Consider the following 20,676-nt stretch of genomic DNA (forward strand, 5'->3'; position numbering starts at 1 on the left):
GATTTTCCCCCCACCTGCTGCTGCCGTCCCAGTTTTATTGCATTGTTTAAGCTGTCCTGTTGTTCAGTTTGTTGTTTAAATAGTCATGCTGGCCACATGACCCAAAAAGCTGTCTGCGAACAAACGCAGGCTCCCTCGGCCTGAAGCAAGATGAGCGCTGCATCCCATAGTTTCACTGGACTTAACTGTCCGGGGGAATTTTACCTTTACCTTACCACTTTGCAGCAGACAGAGAGCCAGCCTCTGCTTCCAGAAAGGGCAGGTGGTGGGGAGGAGAGGGAGTTGCCACAGTCCCCAACACAATGAGAAAGGTGTGTTTTGCAGGTGCCCAGTGAAGGCTTCTGTGTGTTGGGATCACTTTCTTAAAAGCCACCGTCTTCCTTTGCCTTTCAGCTCATGACACGGGGCTCGTCACTCTGCAAGTGGCCTTCAACAACCAGATCATCTCCAACTCGGTGGTCTTTGAGTACAAAGCACGGGCACTGCCACCCTTGCCTTCCTCTCAGCACGACTGGCTGTCCCTGGATGGTGAGAAATGCAAACATAGCTTCCAGAGTGGTGGGTGGTCTTGGGGGCAGGAGGTCAGACTGTGCAGTGGGGGCTCCAATCTCCTGAAGATGGGGAAAGTGTCAGGCTTGATCGCTGGCGAATCCCTTCCTTGCAAATAGAGCTGTTGCCTTCGGTTTTGTCTTGTAAAAGATACCTTAACCAGCCCATCCACCAGCAGGTCTCAGCCCCTGTGACTCTGGAGCACTCCTGAGTGATAAATCTCATTCCAAAGCAAGCCCAGAATCTAAGAATGATGTATAGAACCAGAAGTGACTGCAAGGGCAATCACAAGTGTTTCTGGGGTGCTTCAGAACTCTGCAGCCCCAGATGTGCTCTATCAGTAACAGGGATGCCACAAGTTCTAGGATAGCTCAGTTGGCAGAACATGAGACTGTTAATCTCAGGGTTGTGGGTTCAAGCCCCACGTTGGGCAAAATATTCCTGCATTGCAGGGGGGGTTGCACTAGATGATCCAAGTGGTTCCTTCCAACTCTACAATTCCATGATTCCAAAAACAGTGCCTCCCCTAGGCAACCACATCCACCAGCCTTCCAAAGCTTTGTGCCCTCCAGATTACTGATGCTGGCCTCCAACTCAGAGCGACCCCAAAAGCCAGCATGACCAATGGTTAATGATTGTGAGGAAGGCTGTAACCCAAACATTTAGAAGGCACCAGCTTGGGGAAGGCTGTGCAAATGAGCGGGAGGATGGCAGGAGCTCTGCTCCTCCTTCTACCTGTTCCTTTGTGGAAAAAGCCATGCTCTGCCAGAGGCTCGGTCTATTAATTTCCTTGGCGGTGGGGAAGCTGACCCAGATTGTTCCCAGGCGACTCTTCAAAGAGTTCCACCTCCAGCTGACTCAGGCAACCTGGATTTCCTGTAGCTTACAGGGTGAAATGGGGGATAATGAAAATGCACTGCTCAGGTTTCCTGGAGGAACTGAGGCTCACCAAGCTAAAAGATGTGAGTGGGAGAGATGGAGGGTGCTACAGAGATCCCTTTTCTCCTACAGGAGACGATAGGGCACCATTCTGATTTCATCTAATCAAATTTTATTGGCTCCGTTTGCACAGGGGTGGTGGTGGGGTAGGAAATGATTACCATTCAAATGCAACAAGAATCAAAGCCATAAAAGTCTGCCAAACAGCAAGGCAGGTAAAAGACAGTCCAGGGAGCTTTCTTTTCGAACACTTCCAGCAAATCCAGGAAACCCGACTTGCTAGCAGTGAGGAATACCTGCCCAGGGAGGGAGACACCTGGGAGGAGGTGCAGCTCCTGCAAAGCAGCTCTGCTTTGGGGCTCTGAGCTGTCTGTGGGCTGCATCACTCCAGACATTTCATGGGGGAGCCACATGACAAAATGTACCTGCGTGCCAAAACAACAAACCCCCCCCCATGTGGAAAATTGTTGGGGAGAGGAAGGGCTCTGAGCTCCTTCTGCAGACATTTCTTCTTCATGGGGAAGAATCAGTTAATCAGAGGATCCCGCAGGTACATTTAATCTGATGTACTATAGCCAGGTGTAGCTGCAATGCCTTAGCAAGAGCTAGGCCACTATCCTTGCAAGCGTGAGGGTTGCTCAAAGACACAATGAGCATTTGCAGATGATGCAAAACTGTGAGGGAGAGCTACTATCACTGCAGACCTTGAGAGAACAGGAAACTGGGCCCAAACTAATTTTTTTAAAAAATAACAGCAACAAATGCAAAGTTCTATATTTAGAGAGAGGCACCCTGAAGTGTTGTTGTTGTTGTCATTTGTGGGGGACCTGCCTTGGCAGCATTACATGCAAAAATGATCTCAGAATTGTAAGCAGCTACAACCTGAACATGAGCCAGCACTGTGATATGGCTGCAAAAAAAAGGCAAATAATTTTAGGCAACATGAATAGGATCATAGTTTCCAAGTCCTGGGAAGTAATAGTTCTAATTTATTAGGCAGTAGTCCAACCTGGTCTGGAGGACTATGTCCAGGTATGAGTGCCACACTCTTAAGAATGATGTAGACAAGTTGTATTATAGACTTGGGCGGGACCTTGGAGACACGTGATGCCTGGCTCAGTGCAGGATCTGCAATAGCAGCCTCCTTAGCAGCTGGTGACCGTTCCACCTCCAGCCAAGGAGAGCCCATCGTCTCCTGAGGCAGCCTTCAAAATGGGGAGCGTGTCACACCCTGAAATGCAGGAATGCCCAAAGCCATTTCTCAGGCTTGGCTTGGCTGAGCTGGCCACCGGCATGCAGGAGGGGGAGGCAGGGAATAATGGCTCTCGTGTGATTTGGGGGTGGGAAGAAAGTATATCTGATCTAGGAAAAGGGGGAGAATTGCCTTGCCGGCTCTGCTCCAGACGCTGAAGGGGACCTGCCCAAGGGAAGGCCGTCCCAACGTCGATCCCACCCCAGTTTAGCCATGCGTCCTTGCCGCAGACCCTTTGCTTCACGGATGCCCCAGCACAAGAGTTGGAGGAGACTCCCGCCAAAGCCCACCCGCAGGGATGGGGGGGGAGTGGGGGAAGCAGGGAGGCCGAATCCAGGGACGGCAGGAGCAACCCGAAGGCAAGCCGTGGGGAGGGGGCACTTTTCAGCCCGCGGAGGAGAAGGGAGGGGGACGGCGCAAGGCATAGCGCCTTGCAGCTTGGAGGGCGACGGCCGACAGCCAGCCAGGGCCGGCGAAGGGGCGAGGCGGGCGGCTCAGCCCGGCGGGAGGGGGGCGGCGTTGCCGCGCGGAGGCGGCTCCAGCCGCGCTTTGTCATAATGCGGAGCGCCCCCTCCCCGGCGGCTGCATTGCGGGCGCAGAGCGGCGGCAAGAGCGAGCGGGACTGGCCAGGTCGCTCGCTCTCCGGGGCGAGCGCATCCTCCTTCTCCTCCTTCTCGTGCGCTCCGGCCGGGCATGGCGGGGCCGCGACGGACGGCGCAGGCAAGGCTGGGCTGGGCTGGGCTCCGCGGGCGAGGTGGGCGGCGGCGCGGGGCGTCCCGGGCCGGGCACCTGTTGCGCTGCCCCGACGGCTCCTCATTGGCTCCGGCGCGCGTGTGGCGAGCGGGCGCTCCCCGGCGGCAGCGGGGGCTGATGTCACTTTCCGCGCTGCGGATTGGCCGCGCAGAGGCGGGGAAGGAAAAGGAGGGCTGCCCAAAGAGCCCGGCGGGCTGGCCGGCCGCTCGCTCGCTCGGGCTGCGTCCGAAGGGACCCGCGGGCGGGCGAGCTGGCTGGCAGGTAAGTGCGCCTCGCTCCCGCCCTGCCCACTTTTTTTGCGCCACCGCGGGGCCCGCGCGGAAGGTGGGAGCGGACTCCAGGGGAGCGCCAGGCGCGGACGAGGAGCGGGGAAAGTTCCCAGCCGCACGTGGGGAAGGAACGCGCCCTCTTCTCCCCCGCCCCCCACGGAAGTTCCTCGCTATCCCCTACTTCGGGAGGAGGCTCCCGATCGCCCACCGCCAGCAGCGGCGGCGACCTCTCCCTCGGGGCTTCCGAAACGTAAGACTTATTTTGAAATGCGGGGGACGGGGAGAGAAAGCGATTGGAACAAGAAAGTGGTGAAGCCTGCCCCGCCCCCCGCCCCAAGGAAGTGCCAGGCCTCCTTGAACTGGTTGACCCTCGGGGCCGCTTTTTGGACAATAGTGTGATTAGTATACAGCTAGCTGGCGGGTGGGTGATTTTTGCTCCCCAAAAATAGGCTACTCAGCACTATTTGTGCTCCCCAAAAATAGGCTACTCAGCCGGAAGAGGTAGCCTGTGGAACCGCCTGCCTTGGTTTGCCACCCTGGAAGTGGAGCGAAATCCCAAGAGAGGGAGTGCCCCCCCTCGAAATCTGACTGTGTCAGGGATCTCAATCCCCAGCTGGATTCATGGGAAGCTGGTTTTCCTCCAGGCAGGTTCATCACTTGATGACCACAACCTAAGATGGAGCCCATGGATTTTCTCCCTTGCTCCAGAGGGCAAGCCCAGAGGCCAAGGGTGCAAATGGGAAGGAGGAATGCCCCTCATGGTACAAGGTCTTCCACTGTGGAAGCAAGGCAGCCTCTGGGGTGATGGGCTTCCACTGTGGAAGCAAGGCAGCCTCTGGGGTGCTGTCATGGGTGCTGTAGTTGCAGATCTCTGCCTTGCACAAGGTTGGGCTAGATGTCCTGCAGCTCTATCATTCTATAATTATGCTGTACAGCAAAGTCCTTTTCCTCCAGGCTGCAGATATTAGGCCCTCAAACATGTGGGTGATGCCTGGAAGAATCTGGGGTAGGGGAATGGCCAGCTGGGTTATATTTATTTGCTTGTCAAATTTCTGTCCCCCGGCACCACCAAGATCCCAGGGAGGCAAACAACAAAGCAGGAAGACAGTGTAGTTAAAAATAAAACATTTAAAGCAATTAAGGACATCTGAAAACAACAGCTAATAATGTCAAGCTTGCTGGAATCAGAATTTCTCAGTTATCAAATATAAATGTGTTTAAACTCCTCCTAAATGTTAGTTTTGAGAGAGACAGAGGCATCTCACCAGGGAGGACCACAGATGGGGAACCACCACCAAAGGGGCCCTGTCGCTAGTCAGTGCCAGTTGAACAACTACCAGAAGTGGCAGCACCAATTGTAGGGCTTGGGATGGTTGATATTTGAAGGGGGGAGTTACTTGGGTCCCGGCTGTTTAGGGCAGCGCTTTCAGGACTGGTGATGCTTGGCCCCTTGGGGCTGCTCTACCCACCAATCCAGCAGCTGCATTCTGCATTTGAGTGTCAGTCTTCCAAGGGCATTGGTACCCTATATATAATTGCTTCACTATTCCCCCACCTGAGAGAGAAGCAGGGTCAATGACTCAAAAGTAACATGGTTGGCCGAATGGTTTCTACATGAAATCTGGGCAAACAAGATGCATTGTGACATTTCAAGGGTAGAAGCATCCTGAGAGTGCAGAGTAGGGTCAGTGGTGGATGTGGCTTGTGCAGAGACTCTTGGTGCCAGATACACCAAGAGGGCTGCATAAGTCCCCCAGGCCTGAGGTTCCTCACTGTTTCACTGGGGTGTTTGGAAGGATGCAAGCTGGCCATCCTCAGTGCCTTGGTATCCAAAGATAAACGCCTGCAACCTGGAGGGCCCATTTGGCCTACATGCCTGCTAGCTGTTGTTTGGTCTATCCATTGGAAGGTGCCAAAGACCCTGGACAAAAGACCCTGGGCAAAAGACCCTGGGCATGCATTGCTTTCTTTTTGAGAATGTTTAAATACAGAAGCTGATTCTGTTTTGGGTGGTTGAGAAAACCCAAGAAAGCACTCAGAAGCAGGACAGTGTGATGCAGAAGAAGAATTGCCAGCACATTGATTCCCCCAGATTACTCCACACACAAACTTGTCAAGACTTGGGACCTTTTTGTCAGTGATTTGCCTTTTGCTTTTGCTCCCCATGTCAGGAATGGGAGTAGCCCTCTGATTCACACTCTTTCTCTTTGTTTCTCTCCTGTGTTGCCGCAGAGAACCAGTTCAGGATGTCTATCCTGGAGCGACTTGAGCAGATGGAGCGGAGGATGGCCGAAATGACTGGGTCCCAGCAGCAGCAGCACAAGCAAGGCGTAGGTGGTGGTGGGGGCAACGGCAGCGGCAATGGAGGTAGCCAAGCACAGGTACATGCTGAGCCCCCTGGCTGTGTTCCTGGGTGCCCCACAGGAGTACTTTACATTCAAGAGACTTTTGCAGTCTCTTCAGACTTTTGTGCCACTCTAGGGAGGCTTCCTACTCCCTCTTGACTTTGAAGTGGCTGCTAATGGTGCAAAACAAAAAAACACCAGTACCATCTGGGAGGAGGGGAAGATTTAAGGTAGAGGCTCTGTGCTCCATGATGCTGGACCACCCACTGTAGGTTAGTGGTAGAGCCCCTCCTTTGCATGCTGAAGGTTCCAGGCTCAATCTCCCATGGTATCTCCAAGGTGGGGCTGGAAATGTCTCCTGCTTGAAACCCTGGGGAGTTGCTGCCAGTCAGTGTAGACAGTACCGAGCTAGATGGACCAATAGTCAGACTGAGCAAAAGGCAGCTTGCTATTTATCTTCTATGTTCAGTGTTGATAATGAAGATGAACAGTCCATTTTGGGTACAAAAATTGCCCCTTGAAGACAACAAGTAAGGAGAGATATGTGCTACTATGTGGAAATTAAAGAAGCTAAAATGCTCAGAAATGAGAGCCACTAATATTGTAGTTAGTGTAATTGGTTGCTCATTCTGAAGAGGGAAAATAATGCATAGGCAGTTTAAAAACAACAACAACAAAAACCCAGCAACCAGCAGAGTATCTTCCGCATTAGCTCCCTGGGTCCTTCCCAACTGTATTCTTGGGGAAAGCTGCAATGGTCCTGAAGAAAAGCACAGGGAGTGTCCTAGCTGGCAGCCTGGTCCTTTCTCACAAGCTCAGACTTGCACTTCCTTGTCTTTTCCCATGCTTGAGGGACATGACCCATTCATAGCACAGAGCCAACAAGCCCCAGCTGTTTGAGGACAGACTCTTCTCCCCTTCAAGCTGTCATTTGTTCATGGCAAAATCCATCAAGAAGCCTTAGACTCTGCTCCCTCTCTGCTCACACTGCTTGGCTTGCTCTACTGAGAGCTAGCCCCTGAGCCCAGCGCATCTCTCCCTTGCAGTGCGTCTCGGGGGCAGCCACCTTGGGGAACTGCTTTGAGAGCCGTGTGGTGGTTGTGTGTGAGAAGATGATGAGCAGGGCCTGCTGGGCCAAATCCAAGCACCTCATCCACTCCAAGACCTTCCGAGGGATGACCCTCCTGCACCTGGCAGCAGCCCAGGGCTATGCGACCCTCATCCAGACTCTCCTTAAATGGCGGTAAGAACCCGGGGGTGCAGGGGCAGGTTCTGGGGATGGGCACTTGGCTATGCCGCTTACATAGGAGGAGGCATCTCCTGGGGTTCAGGGCTGTCCTGGAGACTTGGCAGGAACCCCTTAAGGGCTGTTGAAGCTCTCAAGTGACTAGTTGACTACCCCCTGTGCAAATGATTCCTCCCATTGCTGTGGTAGCTGCATCTTCACAGTACATGGGTGCAATCTCTTTTTGGGTCCATATAAGCCACAAAGGAAACTCTTAAATCCCTGAGCACTCTGGGTGTGTGGCCTTTGCCACTTGGGGAAGCTTGATTGACCGTCATAGTGTGTCTGGAGTGTGGGAATCTGTCCAGAATTGAACTATTTTGGATGAAGATTGGGCAGCTATGGGAGAAAAAATCCTTGTAAAACAAATTCAGCAAGACTAAAATAAAATTATTTGAAAATAATACAAAAATGGCATTTAATGCCTTAAAAAAAAGCACTAAAATTCTACTCAGCTGCTTGCTGCAGGGGACATCCAGTTCATGGTTCCTTCACACACATGTGATGGTAAAGTGCCAAAGTTGCCCAATTCTGGGATGAAATGTTTGTAGAAGTAACAAAAATACTGGGGAAACCTGTAAAGAAGAAGAAGAAAGAAACCACTATAAATAGCATTGTTAGGTGTATTCAGCAGAGACGATCTAAGGCTTGGTAAATGGCAGCAAGAACATTGCTAGCCAGAAATTGGAACGAAACGAAGTGTTTAAATGTATTAAAATAGTACAGTGTAATTTGGGAAATGGCACTTTCTGTAAAAAAAAAAGAAAAGCTTTTATTTATATTGACATCAGCAACCTTCGGACTCTCTCCACTCCAGTGCTTATACAAACTTTACTGTTATTATTTAGATCTAAACTATGCCTTTAGGTGGGGTAAAAGCGGGGGGGGGTGTGTGCTAGGGAGGATGTTTAGTTTGTAATTTTCCCCTCTTCAATATGTAACTCAAAAGCACAAATTTTTTTTTGCAAGTAACTTTAAAAAAACCCACCGTCAAGCTGCCATCCACATTTTCTTTGGGGCAAAGATTCCCCCCCTCCCCTGAGTAAGCAGCTCCAAATGACTACTCTCCTTCTTGGGCCCCCCAGTACCAAGCATGCTGACAGCATCGATCTAGAGCTGGAAGTGGACCCCTTGAACGTGGATCATTTCTCCTGCACACCGCTGGTAAGTAGCCACGCCCTGCGCACGAGGTGCTCAAAGTCTCTTTTCTTCGCAGCTTGTGGTAACCAGGGAGAGGGTGGCATGAGTTTCCCATTGGGATCATTGCACAAGTTTTGCATCCTTAACCTGCCACTCCCTTTCCCTGAGCATATGTGATGGCTTGCCAGCTGTGTCCAACTCCAAGAGACTTGAATGTGAAATAATGGAGCTGTCATATCCTGGGGTGCACACACCAAGACTTGACAAGCCTACAAACAGATAGTTATTTGAGTGGGTCCTGTACTCTGCCACAGTCCCCTCCCCTTTTCTTCCTTGCCCACCCAACTTCTTTTTACTTCCAGATGTGGGCATGTGCGCTGGGCCACATGGATGCAGCTGTGGTCCTTTACAAGTGGGACCGCCGCGCTATCTCCATCCCCGACTCCCTCGGGAGGCTCCCCTTGGCTATTGCTCGTTCTCGGGGCCACGTGAAGCTGGCTGAGTGCCTCGAGCACCTGCAGCGGGAGGAGCAAGCCCAACTCAGGCAAACCCCCCGGATCCCCTGTCCTTCGCATGAGGAACCCAGCAGTGAGAACTGGATCGCCCAGTGGCACAGTGAGATGGTGGCCTCTCAGGAGCCCCAGAAGGGAGTCACCGTGATTTCCAATTCCAATACAGGTAGGATGTTGTTGTTGTTGTTTTTTGAAAGGCCTCCATCACATTCCTTGGAGAAAAGGTTTGGCCCATCCCCCTCCTCCTTCATTTGTTTCCCAGAAACTTAGGATGATCACACAGTGGCTAACTTTGGACATCAGTATCCTGGCTCAATAAGCTGAGCTATTCACAAACCTTCTACCTGCTGGCTCCATCCACTACTTTCTTCTGATCTTGCTGCACACCATGAAGACTTCCTGGGTTAACCATTATTTCCTTTTCTGTCCAAACCAGGAAATGCTGGTTACTAGGGTGCGGGCACACCAGGTTTTGAGACAAACTTCTATTATTGTTTCAGATCCTGGTTTGTGCCAGCCCTGGCAACCATGGTTTCCTGGTTTATATGGAATGGGAAGCTATGGTTACTTTACACCTGACATCTGGTACTGAGGAGGGAAGGGGCAGTGCAACAGCAGAACACAGGCACAAGGCCCCCTATGTACCCCAGCTTAATGAGTTCTGTTCATCCAGTGCAGGTGATTGAGTCCTCTTGGTTTATCACAACTAGACCCTTGCCTTCCTGTTATGATCAGGATGAGGCCAGTTTAGAGACCAGTTTTGCTCCCTCCCAACAGTGTCCACCAAATGTGCCCTTTTACACAGGGATGCTATTCACATAAGTGGGGAAACTAAGGTGCCTGCCCCCTCTGACATAAGGAGGGGGCCTCCGTGCATCTCCATACAGAGCTGATGCAGAGGTGCTCTGCTGTTCCCCACCTTGAGCACTTGCTTGCCAGACTTCCAGAGCCTCATGGTCCCTTTGGCAGAGTGAACGCAGGGCATATTTCATGGGAGATGCACATGCACACTTGCATGACTGAATCCTGACTTGTCTTCTGTTTGGTTCCAGAGCTGAGGCGGCCCCGGTCCGAGCCCTCCAGTTACTACAGCAGCGAGAGCCAGAAGGAGTACCCCGCGCCCAAAAAACACAAACTGAACCCCGACTACTTCTCTGCTCGGCAGGAGAAGCTTCTTTCCACCGCCCTGAGCCTGGAGCAGCCGAGTGCCCGGAAGCCAAGCTCCAGTGCTAAACAATCCCTCCCAGAGACAATCAGCCCCAGGCATGGGGTGCGGGACTATGCGCGGGAGCTTGTCTCCGAAGTGGCTGGCTACCACGGCTCCGGCACACAGGCAGGGGCCAAGTGGAGCCCAAAGGAGGCGTATATTGGCGTGCCTGCGATGCAGGTGGCAGGCAGCCCCAAGGGGCTGGCGCTGGGGAAGGACTCAGGGGCCCAGCGGCTCCATCCGCGGGAGCAGATGAGCATGCTGATGATGGCGGAGCGGGAGGTGGCTGACGCAGAGCTCCTCTCCTTCCGGGACGGCACAGAAAGTGAGGACTGCTTGCATCACATGGATGACCTGCAGGTGAGCCTTCATAAAACACACACCAGGGGAGTGAACCGTCCAATATCAAAAGAACTGCAAACAAAACAATCATTAAAATGACTAGCTATGCAAGAGGTAGTTTAAACATTTAAAAAAATTCATGAAAAAGCTGGAAATGAGAATGTCATTGCCAAGAGTCTGCTGTCAGCCACACAGACCAATCAGAATGAATTTACCTGAACCAAGCATAATAAGATTCGCTTGTCATCACAAGCTACTGCTAAACAGGCTTGCAACGTCGTGTGATGGGTCAAGGCCTCAACCTTTGCCAATTGCAGAATACTTTTTACCTTCCAAACCCAAGCACAAGCATTTTATGTACAGCATACCTCCTCGGTCTGACAGGAGCAGGTTCTGGGACCCAACAGGAAGGGAAGCGGTGGGAAGTGCTGTTCTTGCCTTGTCTCCACCCACATGCCCCTGAAAAGCTTTCCTTCTCACTTCACAGGTGACCATGATGACTCTGGCAGAGCACATCATCGAAGCGACCCCAGAGAGGATCAAGCGGGAAAACTTTGTGCCGATGGAGGCGCCACCAGCTGAGAGGACGGAGAGCGCCACCATTAGCACTTCAATGAGCTGGCTGGCCAGTTACCTCGCGGATGTCGACCATTTACCAAGTGCTGCTCAAATAAGGTCTGTGGCCTTGTATTACCAGGACTGGTCGAGCTTATGATGCCCGCTGGCCCATATTAACTTTTCTGGCCTTCACCTTGCAAAACTGAAAACCCACCAGGCAAGGGGGGGGCCTCCTTGTTGTTGCTGCTGGTGCTGCCATATTGGGGGGGGGAGGAATCTCCTACCCAGTGCCCAGCTGTTAGATGCTTTAATTCATTTTTGAATTTTGGGTTACAACAGCTAAAATGAATCCACTTTCTTTTTCTGAGTCAAGCCAGTAAAGGTTCAGAACATCCCTGAAACAGGTTCCATTCAGGTTCGCTGGGTGTGGAGCAAGTTAACTAGTTACGACAAAGTTTCAGCCCTTAACCCTCAAGTACTGTGAAATAAAGATCCCTGGAATGCTAAATAGTAAGCTTGCAGCATGTTTTCATGCTGTTTCAACAAGGGTTGGCACATTCTGGGTCACCAAGACTTAGCCCCTGCCTCAGAGAGGGTGAAGTGTAGTTTTATGGTGCTGGGAATCATAGCTGTGTAAGGAGGTAAACTGCAGTTCGATGATTCTTTGGGGAATCTATGTGTTTTCACTGTATGGCTCAGATGTGACCAACTCACTTGTCTCTCCCCACCCTTAATCTGAACCAAATCCAGGATTTGTTCTTTTTCTCCAGCCAGCCAGCATGTCTTGGTGTTTGTGCAGCTATGACCCTCTTCCCCCTGTGCCTCTTTTTGCAGAAGCCTGTACATTGGACCCCTGACCCCTTCTTCCAACACCAGCCTGAGCCCTGCAAGCTCACCAGTCAATGAAATGGCTTTTGAGAAGCCCAGCCTCCCTTCGGCAACAGACTGGACAGAATTCCTAAGCGCCTCCACCAGCGAGAAAGTCGAAAACGAGTTTGCGCAGCTGACCCTCTCCGATCACGAGCAGAGAGAGCTCTACGAGGCTGCCAAGCTGGTCCAGACGGTCTTCAGGAAATACAAGGTGAAGGGGAGAAGTCGCTGTTGGTAGGGGTGGGTGCAGGGAGATGGCATCGGGGTGCATGGAAGCCTCCAAACCTCCATTTGGAATCAGTGGCACTCCGATGCCAGCTGACAGAAATAAGTTACTTTAGAGCACAGTAGCAAGTGAAGTGGAAGCCCGGGGCTGGTGTTTGGCACATGATTGTCCAATCTGCCCCTGCATGTGTTAAAGGGGGCAGCAACAAAAATGGCGCAGGAAGATTCAAGGGAGGTGCCTTCCTCCCCTGCTGATGCTGCAAATACATTGTTCAGTTTGCTCTATGTTCTCCTGTAGTGTTTGCTTCCCCACTACAAAACATGAGCTGTCACTGACAGGAGCAGGAAAATGCACTTCATGGTTGTGTCAGGTGGTGCTCCAGAGGCTTCTGCATTGGACAGCCTGATGTTCTTTGCCACACTTCTTTCCATGCTTTGAGTTCCAGTTCTCACAGGGTGCTTCTCTGAGGTATTCAGAGAATAATCTACAGCCTTGACACAGTTGCACTTATATGCTGCGGCACTCAGGTCCTGCTTGCAGTCCCATTACCTCTACCATTTGTCCCCTTCCCTTGCAGGGACGCCCCCTCCGGGAGCAACAGGAAGTGGCCGCTGCTGTCATTCAGCGTTGTTACCGGAAATACAAACAGGTGAGCTGCAGATGGCTTTATATTGGTACCACCAGGCAAGTGTGAGAAGCCACCCTGGACTGCTTTGTTTCTTATAACTCAGCAGAGAGCTACTTCAGAAGCTTCAAAGATGGAGTGTGCCCAATTTTCAGCCTCCACAAGTGAAGGAGCCTGGATTACTCCTGCTTCCTTTGCCTCACACCTCTTGTGAAAAAATTAAGCATCCCAAAGAGAGAGGCCCTCTGATCCAACAGCTCATTGCATGGTCAAACAGTTTCAGCACCATTTCAGACGACAGGTTGGGGTGGGAATCAATAGCATGACACCTTTAAAAAAAGCTTGTTAGACCTCAGTCCTGTTCATCCTTTCCTCTCCACCTGAAGCCTCAGAGTAATCCCCCAGATCAATGTGTTGAGTCAAACTTCTGTAAATATGTGCATGGAAGCTTAACTTGCATTTTTTCTGTATTTGAGTAAATGTACAGATTCAAGGTGGTGGCAAGGTATGGGAGCTAATGGGCCAGATAGGTTGTGAGGGAGGACAGGGCCCTCTTTATGTGGAAAGGAATGTATAAGAAGGACTTTAGGAAATCTGCTATCAGGGGGAAATATTCTATCCCAGCCATCTGTCTGACATGCTAGTCCCCAACCCCATTCAGTTCAGCAATCTTCACCCCACCTTGCCATCTGAACAGCCCAGGAACAGTTTCGAACACACGTTGATGGCCCTTTTTTGCCTTGAAGCCCTGAGATTCTAGTAGTTTTTTAGGTGTTGCATACATCAAGTATGTAGCTGTATTTACTGTAGCCGCCAGCAACCTACTTTTGTTTCCAAACTGCCATGCTTCGTGCTGTGGTGTCATAATGTAGAGCAGCAGAGGTTATGAGGAGGACTCTAAAGATATCTACTCAGTGTGCACAGCACTCTAGCCATTGTCAACCACTGGTTTTGCTTGAGATTCACCACAGAGAGAGGGTGAGAGCTGGTTTATTTCCATGTTATGTTGCTGCAGCAGTCCCCAATAGCCAATAAAGTTGGGGTATTGCTGTGGTGTTTAACTTTCAAGGCAGGAGAGAGAGAGAATCTCTAAAAACAAAAGCTGAGGAATGGCTTCCTTCAGAGGCTTGGCAGTGGCCCACATATTTAGGCTGAGTTCTCAACCACCAATGGCAGAGCTTTTTCTGAGGAAATTGGTAAAGCTCAACTCTGCAGGCTCCCAAGCAAACAGCCCTTTCCCAGCCATCTTACACTGACCCCACAGCAGGACTCTCCAGGGAATTACTGCTGCAGCAGCAACTTCACACTCTCCTCCCTCCCTGTTGTGGTTGAACCTGAATGTGGCTGTTGGCCTCCAGCAGCACCCATTTGCTTTGAGAGAATCTCTTCTGGAGGCACCCAGGTCTCCTAAGGAGGCAGAGCCCCTCACTCTGTGCTGATGATGACTGACATGGCAGGTCGTTGAACGTTAATCTTGTATTTTCTGTTTCTCCCCCTCCCAAGCTTACTTGGATAGCCTTGAAGGTAATGACTGAAAACTCCCAGCATTTGGGCTCATAAGCTTTTCACTTTCATTGCAAGCCAAGGAAAGGATCTGTCCATTTTGCTAGAGCACGTGGGTTGCATCCTGCTGTGGAGCGTGCATGCCAGCAGTCCTGCTTTGTTATGAATGGCAACCTGTCCCTTATGAAAGGGGCACATTTTTAGGGCCTTGCCTGGCATCACAGAATTTGCTGGGGAGGGAGTTAGACTTGGGGTGCATGCCGGAGGGAGAGACCGCAAATCACTGCAAAGCAAGGAAGGACTTCTACAAGTAGCTAAATAGGTTAAATTTAAAGTTGTTAAAATAATGAAGTCTAATATAATTTCCTTAGCTTTTTCATTTATATGTTTTTGCACTCAATGGCCAAAGCTCTGGATGGCAGGGAAAGAAACTGGCTCAGAAACAGCCTGCCCATTTTCCTTTAAGTTTATATAATTGAAGTGGGATAGGTGCTTTTTAATTTAAAAATGAAAGCTGAAAATTCAGGGAAGTTGTCTGGTCCCTGGAAGCCCACCTCCAGTTTGGCACACTGGCCTTCCATTCCTACCATTTCACAGGCACGCAGAATTTGCCAAGGATGGGCCAGAATGGGGGCCTGAGTCCTCTCCTATCCCCTCTTTCCCAGTACCTTCTTCCTTCACCTACAAATGTGGTGACCCCCTAAACTGCTCCCCATATAGAGAACATACCAGTTTGCTTCCTTGATTAGGAGAATTGAGAGAGAACATCATCTGGCAGCAGTGCAGATCTGGCAATTTGGGGGGAGAGGTTCAAGCACAATTTGGCGGTGGGTTAGGGTAGAGCAGTGGGGAGACTTTGATGGTTTAGAGGCACTCTACCCCCAAGGGGTAGCTTATGCGGCCAGGAAACAAGGAGTGGCAGCTTCATCTTGTCCAGTTTCTCCATTCATTGACCCATGTGTCAGACAGTAGGGGCTAGATCAACCGTTGGCCCAGTCTAACATGGTGGCAAGCCTTGTGTGTCAAGTAGGCACAGAGCCCACTTTTTCTGTGTGGTGCTGGTTTGCACATAATACTAAGCCAAGGCTCATGGCTTGTTCCTCTTGGCTCCAGGCAGGTTGGAAACCCTAATTGTACAATGCCAAGGGAAAACAGGCATCAGTTCTCCTGTGCATCAGCTGTTGGGTGACAGAATGAAAGCCTGCTGGATCAGCTGCTCAGGGCTTGCAGACCACTTTGTACACGGGTTCCCCGGTGCAAGTGGGATATCCCATATGACATCATTATGACATCATTTGATTGACATGTGGGTTGTCCTCACCTACCTGTCAAAGTTGGTCCATGGGGGCCTGGCCCACGGAGCTGGAAATGTTGTTCACCCTTGCATTGGATGCTGCCCATTCATGTTAAACATGACCAACTGCATAGCATGATGTTTGAACCAGCCCACTATCAGGTTGAAAATTGGTGAAGTATTTGGCCTAGTGTGCAGGTTTGTGTGCTTTCTCTGTCTCTTACACGTGCACAATAAATGGAAACCAAGTCTTAGAGCAGATTAGATTTTTTAAAAAAAACATTTCCCCCCATACTCTGAGGAGTAATTGAAATATTTTTGTCATTATCCATAGAAAGCACTCTTAATTGGGAAACATTAATATTTCCTAAAAGTCCCAGTCTAGTCAGCTTCCAGTTTGTGGAACATACATGTGCACCATCCAGAGATGACTAACAGGTGTGGAAGGCCTGCCACAGATGATACACCTTGCGTTGAGATGCATTCTGCATTTTCAGAGCAGAGCCTTTTTTGCATATTCAGCTGCCCATCCTCAAGGGATTGAGCTGCTTTGTGTGGAGAACCAGTGGAGGAGAGGGGGGTTACAGGTAACAAGGAATGGAATTTATAGGTGCAATCTTTCCCCCTATTATGTGCCCTGCTTAGTAAAAGCAGCAGGGTACTTTTTCTGTTATCGCAGTGAAATTCTTCTGTGCCCATCTCTGGATTTTCCCCTGAGTGACTGTTATTTTTGCCTTTGGGAGTGCTTCAGCCTCTCTCTCTCTCTCTTTCTCTCTCTTCCCCTTGCAGTATGCACTTTATAAAAAGATGATACAAGCTGCCATCCTCATCCAGAGCAAATTCCGAAGCTACTACGAACAGAAGAAATTCCAGCAGAGCCGGAGAGCTGCTGTCCTAATCCAGCAGTTCTACCGCAGCTACAAGGAATGTGGGAAGAGGAGACAAAGTCGCAGGACGGCTGCTCTTGTGCAGCAGAAGCTCAGGTGAGGTGGGCATTCTGGAGAAGGTAGACAGGGCAAGGGCTAGTCCTCACAGATCTTAGGCAGTCCCCCACATTGACTTGCCAGACAATACCAGGCAGAGTGGATGGATGGATGGAAGGGGGTGTAAGGCAGAGATTGATGCTTATGCACTTGAGTAGAAGAATAAATTATGCACCAAGGAAACCTAGATTCTCCCCCCCCCCCCGATGAATCAAGCAAATGCATAGGAACAAACATTATTTCAGAAGCCACGATTCTGCATCTGTTACCGAAGAGTGCCTGCCAGCTCACAATTGGAAGGGCTAAGAAAGGCAGGGGGCACTGATGGGTGAAGGGACAAAAGGGCAGCTCAGATAGGTGGGGGCTTTCTAATGCAAGGAGGCTGCAAGATCAGTAAGTACAACAGGAGGGTGGCATTCAGTCACGAAGGACAGAATGAATCAATATGCATCAAAGCAGGTGTCTGAATAATTCTAGCCAAAGGCCTTGTAGGAAGAAGGCCCATATTCATAAAGTGTTTTGGTTTTTTTATAGTTCTTTCTAAAAATAAATATATTAAATTTTTCTCTAATACAGTAAAATTACAACTACAAAAGATACAAATTGAATAAGTAAAATACAGAGTCCTCACTTAAAATTAATTGTTAGCCTTACCACCCACAGAGGACAGCAGCTCCTCCCAGCTCTCACCTGGGATCTTTCCTTTCTCCTCCCAGCTTCTCACCATGAGAGACTGACCTTTCACTCTCTCTCACCCAGGGTCCTCCACTGACCATCGACCACCCCATCAGTATACAGTCTTTGGACCTTAATAAAGGCTCCAAACATACGACTCCAAAGAAAGAAGAAAAGGAATAAAAGCAAAGAATAGAAACAAAACAAAAAAGAAAGGAACAATAAAAAAGAAAGAAGAGAGAGAGAGAGAGTAAAACAGACAAAATAAAAAGAAACTAGCAAAAAAAAAATGCAGCGTTTTGTCAGCCAGCCTCCCTTATTATGAGTAAAAGCACTAAAGTTTTTACAGACATCAGCTTGGACAGTCTCCCTCATGGGAGCATTAAGCTGCTCTATATACCACAGGCAGGCAGTTGGTCCATATAGCTCAGTATTGTTTGCACTGATTGGCAGAGGCTGTCTAGGGTTCCAGAAAGGGGGAGAGAGTCTTTCCCAGCCTAACTGGAGATGTCTGGGATTGAACTTGAGCTTTTCAGCATTGAAAGCAGATGCTCTACTACCACTTACTTAGATGGCCTTTTCCCCTCCCCACTTCCTCCTTGGTAACTCCTGGACCCTGATGTTCTCTTCCTTCCTTCCTTTCTTGCAGAAGCAGCTTGCTCACCAAGAAGCAGGACCAAGCTGCTCGCAAGATCATGCGTTTTTTACGACGCTGCCGCCACAGGTGAGACATCACCAGCGTTCAGTTTCTAGGTGTGCCCTCCCCAAGATACCTAGTTGGGGGCTACAGACCAAGGATTGGAAGGTAGTGCGGACAATCACATAGGGGGGGGCTGCAAATGGTTGTGCCAAGAAACAAAGTTCAGGTGCTCCCCAGAGGATTGGAGCCTGGTTGGATCACGAGTGTCCATGGATGTTGTCCATGGGAAGTTGACTTGGGCCTCTGAGGGCAAAGGCAGGCACAACACTCTTGGCTGCAGCCATGTGAACCTTTGCCTGCAGTGTAAATCTGGTTTTATAACATCACTGTTGAGTGCTAGATCTGCTCTTGGTTTGGACCCTCTTATATGCTTCAGGGGAGCTGCCTGCCTTTAAACATATACAGATGTATACTGTATATTTATATTAGTGGTTCCCTATACCTCATAGAAATATTAATGATCATTTCAAAAAACAGATACTAAACTGCCCTGGCAGTTTATTGTGTGGTTGATGCTTTGATGTGGGCATGGTCAATAGGAACCCAGCACCTTTCCTGACAGGCTCAATGTCTGCAGAAAAATTTTTTAGGTTCAAAAAAGCCCCCTGTGTTTCCCTCCCAGGACAGTGTAAGTCTGTGGTACCCCCAGGTAAGGCAATAGGACATGCTTCTGTGGGATCCATCCCAAGAGGACTGTCAGTCCAAGCAGTGGGGTGTAGAGGGGGTGCTCCTGTTGCTTCAGAATGAAGAAAGGCCATCTGAAATTTCAGAGTTTGGCACATGAGGAGGGGAGGCAAGAGGAAAGTGACTGGGTGGATGTGCTAAGAAGGAACAGAAGGGGAACTAAGAGCTTTTCTGCATATGACCCAGGATAAAGTATGTCATTTCAGATTTAGGACTAGCTGGGTGATGCTGGAAACTGCAGAGTGCAAATGAGTGCAACCAACAAAGATTGTGGGGTTTGAATGGGCAGCCAAGTTTCAGGTAGAATTGCTGCTAGGCTGCAGTTGTGCACTTCACCTGCAGTTTGGGCTGGGGTGGTGGGAAGTCACTTAAGTGCAGAAGCTGTCTTAGGTTGACAGGCCTTTGTATGATGCCATCATGGCTCCCAGCAACAGTTCAAAGCTGCTCAAGACAATGAGTCTGCAGTCCTATGCCCACTTAGTTAGAAGTAAGCTCCACTGGACTCAGTGGGGCTGAATCTGTAGCATCATATTGTTACCAGCTCCTTCTAGCTGAAATGGGGCCTTCTTAGTCTTCAAGTCATACTCTATGATTTATTTTTTTTCTTGTGCACAGAGAGAGCAGCAGGTTTTGTGGTACATAAAAGCACTTTTCAGTCTCAGACCAAGATGCTTTAATGGTTATAGCAACTAATGGGTGTGCACATTTTTCAGGAAATACAACTGAGGAAATGAGTTTCAAAACTATTGAGTTGTGCCCTACTCATAATAGACCCATTGAAATTAATAGCCATGGCTCAATTTGTTACCTTAATTTCAATGAGTGCACTCCGAGTTGGACTAGCATTAGATACAACCCATTATTGAAATCAGTAATGCAGGCCTCTTCGTCCCCCATGAATTTGCCTGATCCCCTCTTAAAGCCACTGAAGCCACATTTGGTAGAATCAGATTCCACAAGCTAACTACATGCTGTGTCAAAAGTAATTTCTTTTTCTGTCCTGAATCTACTGCCCACCAAGTTCACAGCGACCCCAAATTATACTGTTGTGAGAGAAGGAGAAGGAAGGAAAAACCCCTGTCTAATTTCACCCCATCTCATCCCTACCTACTTCTTACTCTTCTGTTATCTAAAATAAGAAGCCCCCAAACAGTACAGCCTTTGGGATATTCCAACTAAGCTCTTTTTAGAGTAAGCCCGTGTAAATTAATTAACCTTAATTTAGTCATGCCCATGAACTTCAGTGGGTCTACTCTGGATAGGACAGAGAGTTCTGGAGAATTCAAAGGTTTGCTTGGTCCATTCTTATTAGTCCTAACAAAAAGACCCCAATATTATCTTGATGTAATAACCATCTCTTGTAACACTAGAATACGTGGACATCCAATGAAGCTGGATGTTAGAGGATCCAGTACAGACAAACGAAAGTACTCCTTCAGACAGTGTATAATTAAACTATGGAATTTGTTCCCATGGGAGGCATTGAGGGCCACAAATTTGGATGGCTTAAAAAGAGGATTGGACAAATTCATGGAAGATAAGGCTATCAGTGGTTAATAGCCAGTATGGTTATGCTCCACCTCCCCAATTGGAGACAGTAATACTTCTGAATACAAGTCACTAGAAAACTGCAAGAGGGGAGACTGCTTTTAAGTCCTGCTTGTAGACTTCCCATAACCGTCCAGTTGGCCACTGTGAGAATAGGATGTTGGACTAGATGGGCCACTGGCCTGATCCAGCAGACCCTTCTCATCTGATGTTTTTCGTTGTTTAACTCGATACTAATTCACTTGTATTGCCATCTCTGCTCCATTTACTCAAAGAACCTTTGTTTGACCGACTTTTAAAAAAGATTTTGGAGCTCCAAATATATACTACCTTCAAAATGACCACTGCCCAGGTATTAGTTGGCAACATTCAGGTTTATAGGAGTTGCTCCCACAATGGCCTCTGTGTTTGTTTGTG

The 20,676-nt window shown here is 49.5% G+C and overlaps 1 protein-coding gene across 3 annotated transcripts in view; it reads left to right on the plus strand.

The window, feature by feature from the left end:
- Nucleotides 1-20,676, plus strand: part of CAMTA1 (calmodulin binding transcription activator 1) — a 724,612-nt gene that overhangs the window by 687,032 nt on the left and 16,904 nt on the right. For 2 of the 3 annotated variants that reach the window (XM_082229744.1, XM_082229743.1), the window contains exons 10-21: nt 394-528; nt 5,995-6,143; nt 7,154-7,350; nt 8,478-8,556; nt 8,895-9,210; nt 10,097-10,611; nt 11,081-11,268; nt 11,986-12,232; nt 12,825-12,896; nt 14,376-14,396; nt 16,459-16,652; nt 17,977-18,051. In XM_082229744.1, the coding sequence (XP_082085870.1) occupies nt 394-528; nt 5,995-6,143; nt 7,154-7,350; nt 8,478-8,556; nt 8,895-9,210; nt 10,097-10,611; nt 11,081-11,268; nt 11,986-12,232; nt 12,825-12,896; nt 14,376-14,396; nt 16,459-16,652; nt 17,977-18,051 (2,188 nt within the window). The remainder of the gene's footprint in view (nt 1-393; nt 529-5,994; nt 6,144-7,153; nt 7,351-8,477; nt 8,557-8,894; nt 9,211-10,096; nt 10,612-11,080; nt 11,269-11,985; nt 12,233-12,824; nt 12,897-14,375; nt 14,397-16,458; nt 16,653-17,976; nt 18,052-20,676) is intronic. The other variant, XM_082229745.1, reaches the window with a different exon arrangement.

The sequence above is a fragment of the Podarcis vaucheri genome, assembly GCF_965113315.1.
Source record: "Podarcis vaucheri genome assembly, chromosome: 7".
Classification (NCBI taxonomy): Eukaryota; Metazoa; Chordata; class Lepidosauria; order Squamata; family Lacertidae; genus Podarcis; species Podarcis vaucheri.